This window comes from Exophiala aquamarina, assembly GCF_000709125.1.
Source record: "Exophiala aquamarina CBS 119918 chromosome Unknown aczIA-supercont1.2, whole genome shotgun sequence".
NCBI classification, from domain to species: domain Eukaryota; kingdom Fungi; phylum Ascomycota; class Eurotiomycetes; order Chaetothyriales; family Herpotrichiellaceae; genus Exophiala; species Exophiala aquamarina.
In genome coordinates this window covers 567,166-582,687 of record NW_013550586.1, presented here as the reverse complement: position 1 = coordinate 582,687, position 15,522 = coordinate 567,166, and the positions used below count along the sequence as shown (strand labels likewise).

Genomic DNA, 15,522 nt, shown 5'->3' with positions numbered 1-15,522 from the left:
AAGGACGACAGACATCAGACGTGCTCCGCCCGCGCCCGGCGGGTGGGCCGAGGGGCCCCTTATGCACCTGGATTCAGCCTGGGGAGCCTATTGACTCAGCCTATTGACATCTGACGTTTGCTGGGACAAGGCTGAGTCCAACACCGACTTACAACCAAGGGCCCGTCAGTGACACAAGACCTTCTGATCATATCTCACAGCATGATATAAAGCCATGTTTCGTCCACCGATATCGGATTAAAAATTTCAACTATATACCTGGATATGTGTATATGTAGACTATCCACGCTCGAGCCAAAGAATATTACAAAGAATATAGCTTCACTCGGTGACCCAGATCCCATCTTCATCAACCATCTGTCAAGCTCTGTACCAACTCGTATTTGTCCAGATATATCACCATATCCATCACCATCGCAACTGGATTAATCAATCAAAAACGGGTTCAAAACGTGGGCATCGTTAGAAAATAACCATCAGCCTTTCAAAGTCCTCCAATAACAAAACACGCTCACTTTGATGAAAAACTGGCAAACTCTTTCCGTACGGTCGCCTCCCACCCGTAAGGGAAGAATAGTAGAATATCATTTTCCCGGCCTGGCGTCCAGCATTTCCAGAATGGTAGCGTGCTGTAAACCAATTCAGCAAACCCATCGGATTCAAAAGTCGCTTGAAGCGTCGTTTCCAAAGGGGGAAATGAAGATTTGCCAGTGAAGTATGTATGTCCGTATAAGAACTAAAATGTCGGTTGTGCCGGTAAAGGACATCCTGCCGAACGAATTGGTCGAACCATGAAATCAAAAATGGTTTCGGAAACTTTCGTGTCTGCAAGGCCAGTTGCGCTCTGGGGTATCGAACTAAGAGTTTACTCTGCCGTCAAGGCTGCCGATAAGATTGGCAAAAACAGGTTACGTTGATAGGAGGACACAGAGAGTCACACCTGACAGGAGACTCCAAAGTGATGCTTGGGCCAGTGATGCAGCACCGGTGGCTGTCTTTATGGATGGCTGAGGCCCGGTTGTTGATGATGCAGCAGCCGTGGGTTGTGCCTGGCTGGATTCTGTCTGAACGGCAGTCTCCGTAGCTGTAGCCGCAGTCGAGTAGTCGAAAAGGGAGTAGTACTGGGAAGGTCTGGGGGCCCATGATGAGGTATAAGCAGTTGATGTGTCGTTATCCCAACCACCCCAAGGGTGGGAGCTGGAGCTGGGTCTCGACGACCAAATTGTTGTCGGCTCGGTACTTGTTGTCACATCACTTGTTGTAGATGGCGCACTAGACGATGGAGCAGAGGTAGTTGACGACGCATAAAATTGACCTCCATGGTTTCCATTTCCACTTGAAGAGCTTGACCCAGATCCACTGTCACCACCGGTATTGAAAACAACAAAGTTGGCGCTGGATCCTTTGGCGACCGTGACTACGCAAAAAGCACCGCCTCCTGCACCATTACTGGCACTTCCCAACATTTGATTGACCTGATTTTGGCTAGGATCGATGCCACAAGGAAGACCGCTACAGCCTCCATTTGCACATTCAATCTTTACACCCCAGTTCGGGACTTCGTCGCGGAATGGCGTAGTTGGCTCCAGGTATATTGGGTTCCATCCCAACTTGATGAAAGTTTGTCCAGATGCGTCCACGTTAGCACCTGCAACATATGGAGACCAATTGCCAACCGCCTTTGCGGTCGATCCCCATACACACGCGTCGTCAGGACCAACTCCCGGAGGGTTGATGTAGTAGTGTGCCGCAGTAGAACACCAATAGCTTGGGTCTGGAACAGCCAGGCTCGCGGTGTCATATACTGCAGTAGGGATCAACATGGCTTCATTGCCTGGAAGTACAGTTTGACAAAAAGAAACAACACCTCCGGCTTTGTTTGTAACGCCGATGTTATTGGATGTTGCCTGGCAGTATGGTTTATTCGGGAATGGTTTCTCGACATTGCCGTTCTCGTCACAGTACAATCCACCATTCTGTCATGTGTTAGTAATACGCTTCAGCGATTCTGGAACCATGACATACCATGGATTTTGGGTATGAATAACTGGTAGCACTCGGATCCCACTGCATAGAGACTTGACCTGGTGGGCAAGCATAAGGCATGTAGGAACCTGGTTTAGGAGGCTGATCAGGGCTCATAGCCCAACCCGCGTTCTGCTGACCCGGCGTGACTGGGACCAAACCAGCATCGTATGGAAATGCGCATTGTCCTCCACGTTTCTCAACCTTCGGTGCTGTTGTTTCAGAGATAGCCCTTATCTCCACTCCCATATCTCCATCTTCTGAGGTAGATCTGACGCCAAGTTCTCTGGACGCTCGGTGTCTCTTATGGAGAGCATTGAGATGCTCATGGGTCGCATGCTTTGCACTCACGAGTGAGGCCAGCAAGAGCAAGAGCGCGCTCGCGCTTGAGGTAATAGTTCGTTTTCGCATTGTCGCAAAAGGCTCGTGTTATACGCAGGGTTGACACATAAACTCTAGATTGCGATGTACGATGTTACTTGCGCTTCTCGGCGCAGGGACAGGCTCCCAAATGAGTGACTAGGGTGAGTGTGTTGTGGTAATGAACGTGGGTGCTCGCAGAGCTGCGACAACGATAATCGACGGCGATCAGTTCCAGCGACGACGAAAAAAACTCCAAAGCAAGGCGACAAGGCAAAGAGCCTAGATGTAAATGAAAGACTGACTTGGATCGTGTCGAGGAGACAACTAGGTAAAGGAGACGCAGATCCAGCTTAGAGCGAGAGACTACCAAGGCTTGTGCAAATTGCCTGTGACGAAGTAGCAGACCAACACAATCCGCTCTCGTGCTATGCAAGGCTGACCCACAATAATCCACTGTTTATGTTGCAGATGGGGCATGGTCAGGGATGTCGGCCTTGATCGCGTCAAGTTCCGACCCGCTTGGTGAGGGTCAATTTCGCTTCGCCAATCACAAATTCTCCCAGCTTGAGCTTGATACTTGAGCTTGTTGAGCAATGTCCGCTATCGTCGAATCATGCTCTGTGCCCTCGACGAGGATGGGTCTTGCACATTTCGCCAACCGCACCTCGTCGCAGAGGCAACTAACCATTGCGTGTAGCAAGGGTGTGGAATGCTGGCTCGCCAACACCTCGGCCATTGGAGGTCTAGAAGAGGCTCTGATTTCTCAGAAGGGTCAAAGCCCGAGGGTCGAGACTCGAGACTTGCCAATAATAATGACTGGCCATTATTGTCCAGCATCGAGAATGAGTTGAGGCTACAGATCGAAGAATGCGTTTACCGGCCAAATCACCAGCCATGTTCGAGTGTGATACACCAGTCTCTAGTACTCCGTACTCAGTGGGAATCAGTCAATGTTTCATCGGCCCCCGTCAAGCGGTAGATATCTCGCCGCATATCGAGTACGAGTACTCCGTACGGAGTATGGAGTATGGAGTGATTAGTTCTGTTTGTCGGGGTGACGCCTGCGACTAGACTGAATACCAAGGCCCCGCCGAGATGGTGATTTCGCATTGCAATCAGACTTCTTAGAGCAACGGAAGACTGTCGCGTGAATTCCTCCAGAGTGCCTGTTTTTAATCAGGCGACTTTCAGTGCGATGCCCAGCAAGTGAAAACCTTCGAATGCATGGTATACGGGGTATACACGACGAGGGAATCCCGGACTATCCGTCAACTGTTGACTTCTCGGATTATGGCAACTCTGACACGAACAGTCGTGGGTGTAAATTGACCGACAGGTGGATGGAAGCTTCTTTTGTGACGGGAGATTTTCCGCTTTCCGCTTTGATTGCTGTTCTTGGCAGTCACAGGGCAGCTCACGTGATAATAAATTGATCAAACTCTCCTCCTGCGGGACCCCCTGGGTTACCGGAGGCTCAATAACACAAAGGCCCACATCGCTTGGATCCAGTGTTCATTGGTGCTCCTTTCTTTGGAGATCGTCGCTGGATGGCCACGATTACACTAACTCTACGCCTTCCTCGTAAATCACCCGCCCGTCTCGAGTGATTGCAGCAGCGGGCTCCATAAAGAGCCATCCCCAAATCCCCTCCAACCCAAGCAGATGCAATAATGCTTCGCTAACAGGACGAACTCCTCCACTTCATCCATCCATTCCAACCCCTCGATCCTCTCCTTTTCCTCAGGGTCGATCCACCTATGCCAAATGGCATCAATGTCGGCTGCTTCCGCTCCAGCTATTGATCCATTGGAAGTTACAACGAAGCCGTGATTGTTTAGTCGTTGTCGTTGTTCTTCAAGCCCAGAGTATTTCTCCAGAGTTTGCAATTGAATACCTCTTTCCATGAGGTTTCTCACCATCGTCTTCCCAAACGCATCGAATGGGCGAATGGGCTCGTAGATCACAATCGCCAAAGGTGTGGTTGGTGGGAAGATTCGATCGAAGCAGTCCAAAACACTATCCGCGTCATCTGGAGGCAGATAGATGAGGCAGCACTCTGAGAGGATGAGCGTCGGTAGGGAAGTGTCAATCCCAGTGAGCCCGGTCTCAATCTTTGGTAAGCTTCTCAGATCCTGGGGATGGATAAAATAATCCGTCGAGGATAACTTGGTCCTATCTTGAGAAACCTCAACATCAGAGGCCTGCAAGTCGATACCACACAATGATTTGGCTTGATTAGAAAAGGGAACACTTCGTAGGTGGCTGATCTTGCGTTGTGTGTTGGCTGCAAAATCGATTTCGTGATAGGCCAGGTCAAGACCGCGTTGTTTCTGCTTCAACCGGAAGTACCGGGTGTCGCTGCCTGCCCCAAGAGAGATAATTTGCTTGCGCCCAGATTCCCTGGAGGATAAAAACCTGTAGACAATCTTATCAATTGCTGCCGTTCTAACGTACGTCCCTGACGATCGTTAACTCGATGAGATTTACATCCATCGCCAAAGCCTTACCTCGATTCATGAGAGGTAGGCGCCGCTGAACGCCATCCCCTGGTGCAAGGAGTCTGGCAAACGGATCCTCGAGATATCCAGCCTCCACGGCGCTTAATCGGGAGGTGGCAGCATCATTGTCGGTGTTTCGCACAACTTGATCATGATCCACATGTTTGTGACTCACACCTCCAGGACGATCTCCTAAGCCTCGACCCCTTCCTCGTGGTCCTCGCCGAAGAGAGTTTAAATTCGGTATGTGTGGTGCCGACATCGTAAATGCCGGGAGAGTTGTTTGACGTGCGGAGTGGAATATAAGACGGGTTCCTGCAGGGTGAGGTCATGCGTGCCAAGCCACTGTTTACACTCTTTTTCCTCTTGCGTTGGTGGTGAGTCTTGACAAGATATCACTGAAAAACTACCGACGAGAACCTACATCCGCCAAAAGCCCACCAGCGCTCGAGGAGAATCGAAGTTCTTCCCAACAGACTCATCTACCCAGCTGGGCTATCGGAGCAGCTAAAACAGATGGAACTCATCCCTATCAGGAGGCAGGTGAAGATTTTAAAGACAAAAGAGATTAATTTTCCGAGTGCGCGCGTTTAGTGAAGCATAGCCAGGTTGCCGCTTAAGGAGGTTTCCAAGGTGCTACTGACGTATGAATAGCCATGGGACCAAGATTGGATTGATCAAAGAGTTGAGCCCCATGGGGTAAGGGACAGCCACTCACTCACAATAGCCCTAGTCTGAAGCCCGTAGTAGCACTGTTCACGTCTCAGAGTCTCAAAGCCTCAGAGCCTCAGAGCCCCAGAGCTCACCCCTTCCGTCTGACTTTCTTCTCCGCCCTTTGCTGTAGAATCTTCCTTCGCTTCTCGAAGGTATCACCAATACCAACGCCGCCCACTGTACCATCCCCACGTGGTCCATCTACTGTGTCTCTCTTCCTCTTGTCCCTCCGTTCAAACACGCCCTCGCTCCTGCCTTTCCCAGAAGCGACAGTCCTGTTGATTCGATCACCCAGCCCACCAAGCCCCGTCCAATCCTCACCACCAAATACTTCTCTCGTGTCTCTCTGCGACTTGGCTTTCTCTTTCTTCCGCTCAGCTTTGCTCAGAGCTGGTAGGCGTGTGAAGTTGCGCTCTTCATAAGCTGTCCTTTCGCGCTCTTTTTCTCTGTCGCGGCTAGACATGGCCCCTCGTCCTTGCTGGAGGATAGTGCCGCCAGACCCAATCGATGGCTGAGATTGTGGTGCATATGAGATTTCTTCGTCAATGTACTCATCCAATAATTGTGACCTGCGTTTACGAGCAGGTTTTTCATCCCGATCTCGGTGAGATGAAGGCTCCGGCATGGCGGTAGGATTTATGCGCGGGGGTTTGTATGCGCCGGGTCTTGAGTGGTCGCTACTCCGAGATTTATTGGAGTGATAGTCCTTCTTCAAGGGAACAGATGCATTCCGAAGGAGAGCTGCCGCCCTGGGCCCGACAGACGGCTCATGGACCGCCTGGTTTAGGTAGTCTTCATCAACTTCAGATCGTTCATCCTCCGATCCCTGGGAATGAGACTCGTGAGCTGCTGGGCCCGTGGAGGGCTTTTCGGACGAGGCCGAAGCCCGCTCAGTGGCCCCCCTCCGTACTGCTTCGTTTGCGGCTCGAACAACTTTATCGATTTGATATTTGAGTTTTCCTTCCAATGGGCGCACGCCTCTTTCCAGGTAGACTCGTACTTCGCCTAACTTCTTGATTACCTCGCTTCGGATGATATCATCGCTGGAGTCATGGCGGAGTCGTATGATAACGAGGAAGGCAAGATTTTGCAGGTATGAGAGGAGAAGATCATTTTTCACATCCAGCAAAGAAATCCCCTCAGCATTCGCTGATGTCTCGGTGGGAATTGCCAATCTTACAGAGGTCAGCGCAGAAGTGAGGTTCGAGAGCAAACTCGCAGGCGTAGTGTCAATAGCCATGTTGATGAGGGCCGATGAGAGTGCAGAACAATTGAGCTGCTGCTAGAACCGTGTTTAATGTTGTTGGACAGAGAAGAATTAGCATGCTCATTTTGAGAACTTTCATGCGCTTCACGCAAAATAAAATTTACGGACGAGCATGGACTTTCCATCGGCAGGCACGTGACCGTGCCTGCCAAGCAAAAGGACAAGCCGCAAGCCTCAAGCGAACTTCCTATTCGCCTGCTCTTCTCTACCATCGCAATAGGCATAATGGATGGTTTGGGCAATGCAGTGTCGCATGGTGGACCAGTGTTCGGAGAGTAAACATCGCCGCCTCGTGTCACTCCACTGGGTTTAATACTACCAGCAGAGAGTGTCCAGGTTTGTGAAGGAGAACTGTGGCCCGGCTGGTGCAAGAAACACTTCGGACACATCCCATATCGGCTGCGGCCCGGCACAAGACCTGAAGCACCTGGGGGACATTCGCGTCCAGTCTTAGCTGATATTACGAACTAAGTTGCCTTTATCAAGAGGTATTCGGTTTTGAAGACGTACGGGCTCCGGAATTGTCCCTGCCCTCCCCCCTACCTGCTTGATAATTGCGGAACAATCGAGCGCTGAAAGGCTTAAGGAGGACGCGTTAACTTTGTGGCAAAACTAGGCGATTTAAATGCAGTAGTATATCTCACCCGATCCCTATGCTACCTAAAGTGTGCAGCGGTAGTCACAATCGAAGTGTCAACAGCCCCAGTCTTGGAGGACGTTAAGAAGGTTGTCCCGTCTCACTGAAACCCTTGCACAGGTCAGGCAAACCAAGGACGATCCAAGGAGGCAAGCTAGAATGACCTTGTGCGCGATCATGGAGGGGGCATGAACAACCACAACCTCCTGCGCATCGAACCCCTCGAGGTTCTGATGTCACTCTTTCCAGCTAAGGCAGAAGGATAAGCAAATTTACATTCAACCGCCGGCAACTTGCCAGATTCGAAGACACTTCAATCGCGCACCGCCTGTCTTCCTTGGGAAATTGTGACAAGGAGCCTGCCCTGTCCAGGATACGCAGTCTTTCATCTCCGTGGCAAGTCTTCCTCACGGGACAGGGCCCCGCTTGGTCTATCGATGAAAGACCTCCGTAGGCATGCCTCCAACCGAGCAAGTACCTCGTTAGGTGTATGCCTAGGTCGGTGTCAGTACCTCAACGCCATATAGCGTTGATATGTCCTACACACAAAAGGCCATCCGGCCCGACTAAACTACGATTCGCCCAACAGAAGAACGTTGCAATCCGCCGCTCCTCGTCGAGTTGCGACTCTGCTATCATCATTTGGCCTTGAGCGCCGTCACCCTCTGACAGCTAGGTATCGTCCAAAAGAAAAAGAAAGAAAAAGAGGAAGTCCATGTGAATTGTGGAGGCGTACCACATGCACCCCCCCAAAAGGATGATGAAGCGGGCAGAAGAGAAGGTGTGCATTGCGATCAGTAAGTTAAGATCCCCCACATCCGAACAAATACACATTGTCCCGACCAGGGATCCTCGAATTGGATCCGCGATTGTATTTGAGAACAAACGTTGACAGTCGACGTGACATGCGACCCTCTGAAAGTCCACGGAGCGCATCGCAGCCCCTTCCCCTGCCAGAGGCTCAAAATGGGTTCTTTTCCGTGTTCGAGACTCAGAGCCTTAGTAGGACTCATTTACGGTACGCCGTCCGAGGTACCCGTACCTGTACCATGACGGGACCCATCCCCCGTAGACCTCCAGTTGCACAGTTGCAGATCCAGAATCGCTTGCTTCTGCGTCTCAACCTCGGGCCTTGCAAGGTCTGTTGTCGCCCGTCATTTGCCGAACAACGAACCAGCCTGGAGAACGGGGGGGATTTGAACCGGATCAGGCGTCGAGATTGTCGGATACTTTTTGTTTGTAGCCAGCTTGCGTGATAGATATACTGCCGCAGAAAGAAAGAAAAACACTCATCTGATCTAGTTAGTCAAAAGACGGAAGAGGGGGGCCTCTTCTCACGGACAGTACCACCATCTCATCTCAGTGATCTCACTCCTGGGTATTTCGGACTTTTTGTATACATAGAAGCCGGCGTTGGCCGTCGACATCTGACCTTCCTTTGCCTGTTAGATATATAGGATACATCCGCGTGAAGACGAGACGACCTCACAAGCCGGCCGCTGGTCTGGAGTCTGGCGTTCTCCAGAGTCCTATGTAGCCCGTCGAGCTCCCACTCCACGCCATGTCAGTGCCAGCCAAGCGCGTGACCTGTTTGTTCTTTCTATCTCTCGTGTCTGATGACACCGTCATTTGTTTATTTTCGTGGGGGGGGGGCGGAGGTCTCCTTTTCTTCTGGATATAATCCGCCCCCCTCCCGGTGCACAATCATCAACCCCGACAGCGGACGACACGATACGTGGATGCGGGTGCAGAACTAACTACCATGTGAGAAGACCAAGTGAAGCAAATGCCTTTGATGCGGATTTGTCGTGGTCGGTTATACATGCAGCGCGCTGTTTGTCTTTAGCTGCGGAGTCTTCAAGTTGCGAACAATGGAAAGATTAGTGACTCGCCGCATCAGCTTCTCCTTACGAGACCTGAAGATACTTGGAAGCTGGAGATTTATCAATGCCCAAGCCCCGAAGTTAAAACATAAATCCAAGCAAATTCCTCTGTGCGCTTGTGGCCCTACCCATGTCGAGCCGGGTTTGTGTCGATATCTTAGGTGCCACCTTATCTGAGTGTACCGAGTCCTACTTAGTGTCTCCCCGTTAATGCCCCCATTTTTTAGTCTTAGTCTCTTAGGTTGACTTAAGCCCCTCGTTCCCAAGCCTTGCCAGTGGGCCCCACTCTGAGACCATCCAACGCACACATCGAACTTAAGGCTACGCACTAGTTAAATCAAAACCTCTTGCAGCCAAATATCCAAACCATCACATACTTCAAGGAATCGCGACGTTAGAAAACCTCGAGCAGCGGCATTGCTTGTCGCATCTGCCCTCCTTCACTCAGAGCACCAGCCAGCCCAGGCCCCCCTGAGTCCCCAGTTTCGGTAAACAACGGCGAATAGGCTAACTCCCTTCCGCGCCGCGGACCGAGCCGTCCGTCTTCAAACCTCTCGTTCATTGTCTCAAGCTGAAAGGAGGGAGAAGGCGAAGGAGAACACCCTGGCTTTTCTTGAAATCTTCTTCGGTCGCTTGCACAGCGACCCAACATTTCGACCTGCAATCGATCATACGGGCTGCGCTTGATGAGTGACAGACACCGGCATTGTCCATTGCATTTGCGCTTTGTAAACCTGGAAGCCTGGAATGCTTTGAAACACCTGCAAGGGGAATCGAATCGCAGAGTATTGCCTGCGGGACTCATGTCGGTTCATTTGATGGGCATGGCCGCCCAGGGAGCCATTCGATATCAGGGCCTGCAGGGCTGCCGCCATGAGGATATCAGGCTGAGGGTGGAAAGCACTCTCTGACGTATGAACAGCAACCAGAATGAGCTCTGGATGAGATGGGGCTTTGTCCTGTGGTCAGTTCCCAGTAGCACGGTATGCCAAGGTAGGCACAAGGTACTGGGATTGCCTAGACCTGGTGGGTAGAGCAAGGCATCTTCTAGTAGGGATGGGGAATGATGGCATTAGCAGGGCTAGAGGTCCCCGTTGAAAAATGCACACAGGAGATGGCAAGAGAAGAATTAGCACACGGGCCTGGCCGCTGGTGTCTCCTCAAAGCTGAGAGGAGGATGGCTCGATGAGAGATTCATGAGAACAAACAGAACGAACCTCCACTGAAGACGTCTGCACGTGGAAAGCGAAAGCAAAGGTGCCCGCATGGCAGTCTTTTACAAATGGTAGTACTACTGAGCACTTGTGGGCCTGTCTGGCGGAAGGAAGGCCCCAAGGAAGACTGCCTATGAGAAAAGGAGCGATGGTTACTGGGCAGGCCTTAGCGACCAGAATAAGGCTACTGCTAGGACCTCCTACGTTATTATGTGCCCTCGAAAGCGAAGTTTCTAAGGAGCAAGGTCAACGCTTTACAGCCCGTAAATACCTAACGATTACGCTCCTCACAGCGCCCACGTCTAAAATTCCCCCCCTAAGAATGGGGCTTTGTACCCCCCAACAATCTCCGCCATCACCAGGATCGCATGCCGAGAAGTGCCGGCCGGGGTGGCAATGCTTCATGTCATTTTCGTCCTGGAAGCCCGAGGATATAGGAATACATAAGAGCAGAATGGGAAAATTGGGACTCGCAAGACCGATTTCCACAGTGACCCAGCCCTGCCTGACAAGTCCCAGCACATGGAATCCGCCACACACTCAGATAGCCTCCCCTAGAAAATCATCTTTCTCAGTCCTCTGAAAAACAACCATCACCCAGTTCACCAGTGTCACATCCAACGCAGGCCACCGAATCCCGGGCCCAGGGCCAAATTCGGCTTAGCCAACACACCGAAATCTCCACACCGTCTGCAGCTTCTATGCCTCATCACCTGCAGATTACAGGTCTTGTGACGGAGGAACGGCCGCCAAACGACCAAGATCGAGTCTATGGCCAATCAACGTGATTCTGGGGGTCACACCAAATCATTGAAATTGGCAAGCGTATCTGCAAGGGCTGGTTCTGCGGTTGGTGGTAGTCGGAAACTGGTCGGTTGAAGGCTTGCTGCACAGTCGATCGCTGCAGTGCAATCGGCAAGCGTTCCTGGCATTCTGGACCGAACGGCTCTGGCGTCATGCAGCGTTTTGCACCTTGCGGGGCAAAAAGCAGCAAGTCGCTTGGCCCAATTCGTGGGGTGGAGCGGAACTTAAAGTGACTGCCACGTCAACGACACCAGCGGACGACCGCCAAGGCTGGCTTTTGGGTTCCCGACGAATGAATGATCAACATTGTTGATGAAATCTGATTTGCTGTGATTAGACGTCGTCTAAAGTGTCAGGCTGTGAAGACAAAGGGGTGCCATTTCGAGCCCTGACCATTCCACATCTCGCAAGTAAAGCACTGGGAAGAAATAAGAAAATCGTAAGAAAATCGTCTCGGTCATCAAATCAAGGAAATTCGTTGCCATCGTGATTCGTGATCGCATGAAATCAATGGCGGCTTCGGCTGGCTTTTGCGTAAGCTTCCGGGTGTTTCTTTTCAGCCTTAGACTTCATTGATCTGGGTAGCACTTGTTAGCAAGCAACAAACCTGCAATCGCCAGTCAAGATCCCGGGTAGACTTACGATGTTTTCTTGGAGATATATTCAATATCTCGCCTGGTCTCTCGTGCAGCATCTATTCCCTCGGCAAAATTCACTCTGGCGGTCTTCAATCTTCTTTGTGCGAGCGCCTGCAATTCTTGCAATTCGCGCTGTTTTGCATTGAGCTGACCGGATCTGCCCAGAATTAGCGGCTGCATGATTCTGTTTTTGGGCTTGATACTCACGTTTGGGCTTGAGAGACCAAGGCGCGATCCATCGTAATGGGATCAAATGCGTCGTTCATTCTCTGGCTCAACGTGTCCATGACATCGATAGATCCGCCGTGGTGCGAGCTATAAGAATCGTGGTCGCTGTTGTGACTGGGAGCATAGCTGCGGCCCGAGCTTACGGAGTAAGAACCACCAGACGAGCGGCTTCCGCCGTAGGAGCTGGTTTCAGATAAATCCGACGGAGGCGACATCGCCCTAGAGACGGGATAGTTGTAGCTTTGTCCCTTCTGCGGCATGATGACTGGTGGGGACTTGTGATGAGAAGCATAGTGGGTAGGATGGCGCGAGATGGAGGTCATCTTGTTTGTGTCTGTTAGGTTGGGTGAGTGGTAGTGTGCTTAAGTCAGTCCAGTATAGAGTCGGGATAGTGTGGTCAGCTGAACCTATGGCTTCAATGACAGATGGGAAGATCTAAGGGTCTTGGAAAAACTCTGAAGATGAGTGATATGGAAGGAAGAAGGAGGAAGGAGGATTTGGAGGACAACCGAGCACGCTTTTATAGGCAAGAGGGAGCAGCCGCTGTCACCCTCGCAGCAGGGGGATAGATTGCCAACTCACACATGGTGACGGTGGGCCAATATGATTTGGACAGTGTGTCGAGGGTGGTGTCATCAAGAGCCACCCAGAGCCAGCGACCCCGCTCGCAAAGTTGGATTGACATAAGAGGGAGGAAGGATATGACCAATGTGATGAGAAGTTTGAGACAGGGTCGGCACCGTCCGTAACCTTCCGCCCAGCAGAGCGAGGGCAAATTTGAAGCGGGAGCAGCCAAAGAGAGCGGAGGATGGCCCTCCTTGACGAAGCGGCGACATGGATGTTTGTTAGCTCAGGTCTGCGGGAATGGTCCCAGCCGGTAGCCGATTTTCAGGGAGGGAAACGGGAAGCAACAGCTGCTGATTGGATCAGCGAGAGTTTTGCCAGGTCTTTCGGGGTCCTTAGTTGCGGGATCTAGAATCAAAAACGGCGGACGGGAGTGGCTGTTCGAGGAGCGAGCATGGGGGAATAAGGTGGTGGTGGTATAGAGTGGACTAGGGGGGAGGGGTGGGAAAGACTAATCGGGGAAAACTCGTAGCCATGTCTCTGCAGGGCAAGGTTTTCAGGAGGGATTGATCGTTGCCCGGTAGTAACAGCAGAGGGTCGGACGTGGTGGACGCGGACGCGGACGTAGACAACGATGGTGATGGATTGGAAGAAATGAGTGACCGAGGGAAACCGGTCAGAGATGAACTCGATTGAGGCTGAATGCCGTTTTGGGGTGATGGGAGTGAGACGTTGTGATGCAGCGAGGATGTATTTTCAATACTGCGGTATTTCCATACGGGCCTAGGGTTTTGATTTTTGATTTTTGCTCTTCCTTATCCGCACGCACGCACACAAAATGAAATGGGATGAGGGGGTGTGCCTTTGCACGAGCCCCGGGGGCGGCGGTCAGTGTGGGTGGGAATGGACGGAATAGAGGGAACGATGGGAGTGAGGCCGGGTCTAAGAGGTCGAGCTGAAGCAGCAAGGAGCTGGGCCAGGAAAGGGTCAAGCGCGGAGGGAGGAATGTGGTGCTGGTGGTGACCGTATTGTGGAACGGTCGAAGGCCGTAAATGCAGAACACACTTTGTATCGGATACTTAACGGAGTTACGAGGCAACTCTAAGATTGTTAGAGCACCCCAGGCCTAGTGTAGAAGTGATTGTGGTGATTAGGTGTGGGATGGCTGCCAAAGTGGACGGAACTCGGTAGCGGTGGGAGGGGGGTGGTCGAGGATGAGCTTCAGACTGCGGCGGGCGTGAAGAATTCGGTGGGGAGGGGGGAGCCCGTGAGGTGGCGAGGGGAGCCCTGGGCTGGGCGCGGAGGGGTGACGGTTCATCGGTTTTAGGTGGTAGACTTCATCCCAAAACCCATTCCTCGGGTAGAAGCCAGGCATGTCTGGAACTGAAACAAGAATTAGCCCAGTTATAGCAGCTGTGCCAGGCTCTGTTCGGGCCAGGTCTGGGGACAGATGCTGGTGGGTGCATGGTCTGTTAGGCGTTGAATAATACCGACGATGGAGGACAGTACTCTGTACAATATCATGGACAAGCAACACGGGGCTCAATAAGGATACTCAGCAACTCGGTACAAATGGCCGGAGTAGGGCTGATCTATAGAGAAGAGCATGGAGTCTCCGTCACCCGTCCATGTGGCTGCAGAGAGTGATGATAATTATTGTCCTCCGTATGTGAGGGTGGAAGTCGTCCAATTGTCGTGGTTTCGCCTTCTGTAGTGACTGTGTGGCTCCCCGTTTGGATGGCTCCCCCACCTGCTCGAATCGAATTCCGAGTCCCCGTCAGTCGTGCCTGCCACTCGGTGCGGTTCTTGGCGCCTCAACCACCCACAGCCTACGCGCTCGGTATAGGCCTGCTGGTGACAGTGGTGGCGCTGGCACGTCCTCCAAGTCACTGGCTTGCAGCCGATCGTCGGCCTGAGCCTGCACGACATCACACTGCAGTCGTCAATCACCTGGCTTGCCGGCACAACGAACCACTGCAACGTCGTCCTTCACTGAGGATCTCGCACTCCGGGTCATCACTTTCTATCTTCTTCTTCGACAAGCATTACATTCTTCTTAGTTGCTGTATACTACAATGTCCCTCCGTATTACACCTCTCGGCCCCTTCAACCCAACTCCATCTGCTCCCATCCTGAGCATGTCCTATTTAACTAGTTGGTCTACGTCGTTCATGTAATCATCTCTCGTTGGCGGTACGTATAGTGTCCACTTTTTGTGCCTGTAGTTGCGACCAGAACGACACCGCGTTCTACCGCACCTTTGAACTTTGATGTTGCTGTTCGTCTTGATGCCCATGCCGACGATCTTGATGCACAATTACCGTGACCCTTCAGCCTCCAACCGGTGCTTGAGTCAAATCGCTGGTAATGCCCCTCCTGTCAATCAGGCAATCTTTCCACCTGCTGACCCAAGTCCATCCAAAACGAAACCAAAACGCCGGCATGCTCAAATGTTGCACCTTGCAAAAGCCACGCAAGGTGTAGCTATACTCACGCTCGCTCAAACCTAGAAGCACCCGTGCCCAGCACATACCTAGGTATAGCTGTGCCAACGGCCACTGCTGGACCGCCGGGGACGAAATTCTCCCCTCCGTCACATGGCACACATTGACGTCGCTTTGCCAGACGATCTTCAGTGGCCTGGAAGCCTAGAAAGTGGAATCGACAATCGCCACCTGCGATAAGTT

At 51.9% G+C, this 15,522-nt stretch overlaps 4 protein-coding genes across 4 annotated transcripts; all 4 read right to left on the bottom strand.

Moving 5' to 3' along the window:
• Nucleotides 1-908: 908 nt before the first annotated feature.
• On the bottom strand, nucleotides 909-2,436 carry A1O9_02055 (murein transglycosylase; the record flags this gene model as incomplete). Its single annotated transcript, XM_013407630.1, has 2 exons — nucleotides 909-1,976; nucleotides 2,026-2,436. The coding sequence occupies 2 exons, from the start codon at nucleotides 2,434-2,436 to the stop codon at nucleotides 909-911; spliced, it is 1,479 nt and encodes a 492-aa protein (XP_013263084.1).
• A 1,538-nt stretch (nucleotides 2,437-3,974) lies between these two features.
• A1O9_02054 (uncharacterized protein) lies at nucleotides 3,975-5,148 on the bottom strand (the record flags this gene model as incomplete). Its single annotated transcript, XM_013407629.1, has 2 exons — nucleotides 3,975-4,846; nucleotides 4,896-5,148. The coding sequence occupies 2 exons, from the start codon at nucleotides 5,146-5,148 to the stop codon at nucleotides 3,975-3,977; spliced, it is 1,125 nt and encodes a 374-aa protein (XP_013263083.1).
• Nucleotides 5,149-5,688: 540 nt separating this feature from the next.
• Nucleotides 5,689-6,840, bottom strand: A1O9_02053 (uncharacterized protein; the record flags this gene model as incomplete). Its single annotated transcript, XM_013407628.1, has 1 exon — nucleotides 5,689-6,840. One exon carries the CDS (start codon nucleotides 6,838-6,840, stop codon nucleotides 5,689-5,691), a length of 1,152 nt encoding a protein of 383 aa, XP_013263082.1.
• A 5,203-nt stretch (nucleotides 6,841-12,043) lies between these two features.
• Nucleotides 12,044-12,594, bottom strand: A1O9_02052 (uncharacterized protein; the record flags this gene model as incomplete). Its single annotated transcript, XM_013407627.1, has 2 exons — nucleotides 12,044-12,200; nucleotides 12,251-12,594. The coding sequence occupies 2 exons, from the start codon at nucleotides 12,592-12,594 to the stop codon at nucleotides 12,044-12,046; spliced, it is 501 nt and encodes a 166-aa protein (XP_013263081.1).
• Between the last annotated feature and the right edge of the window lie 2,928 nt (nucleotides 12,595-15,522).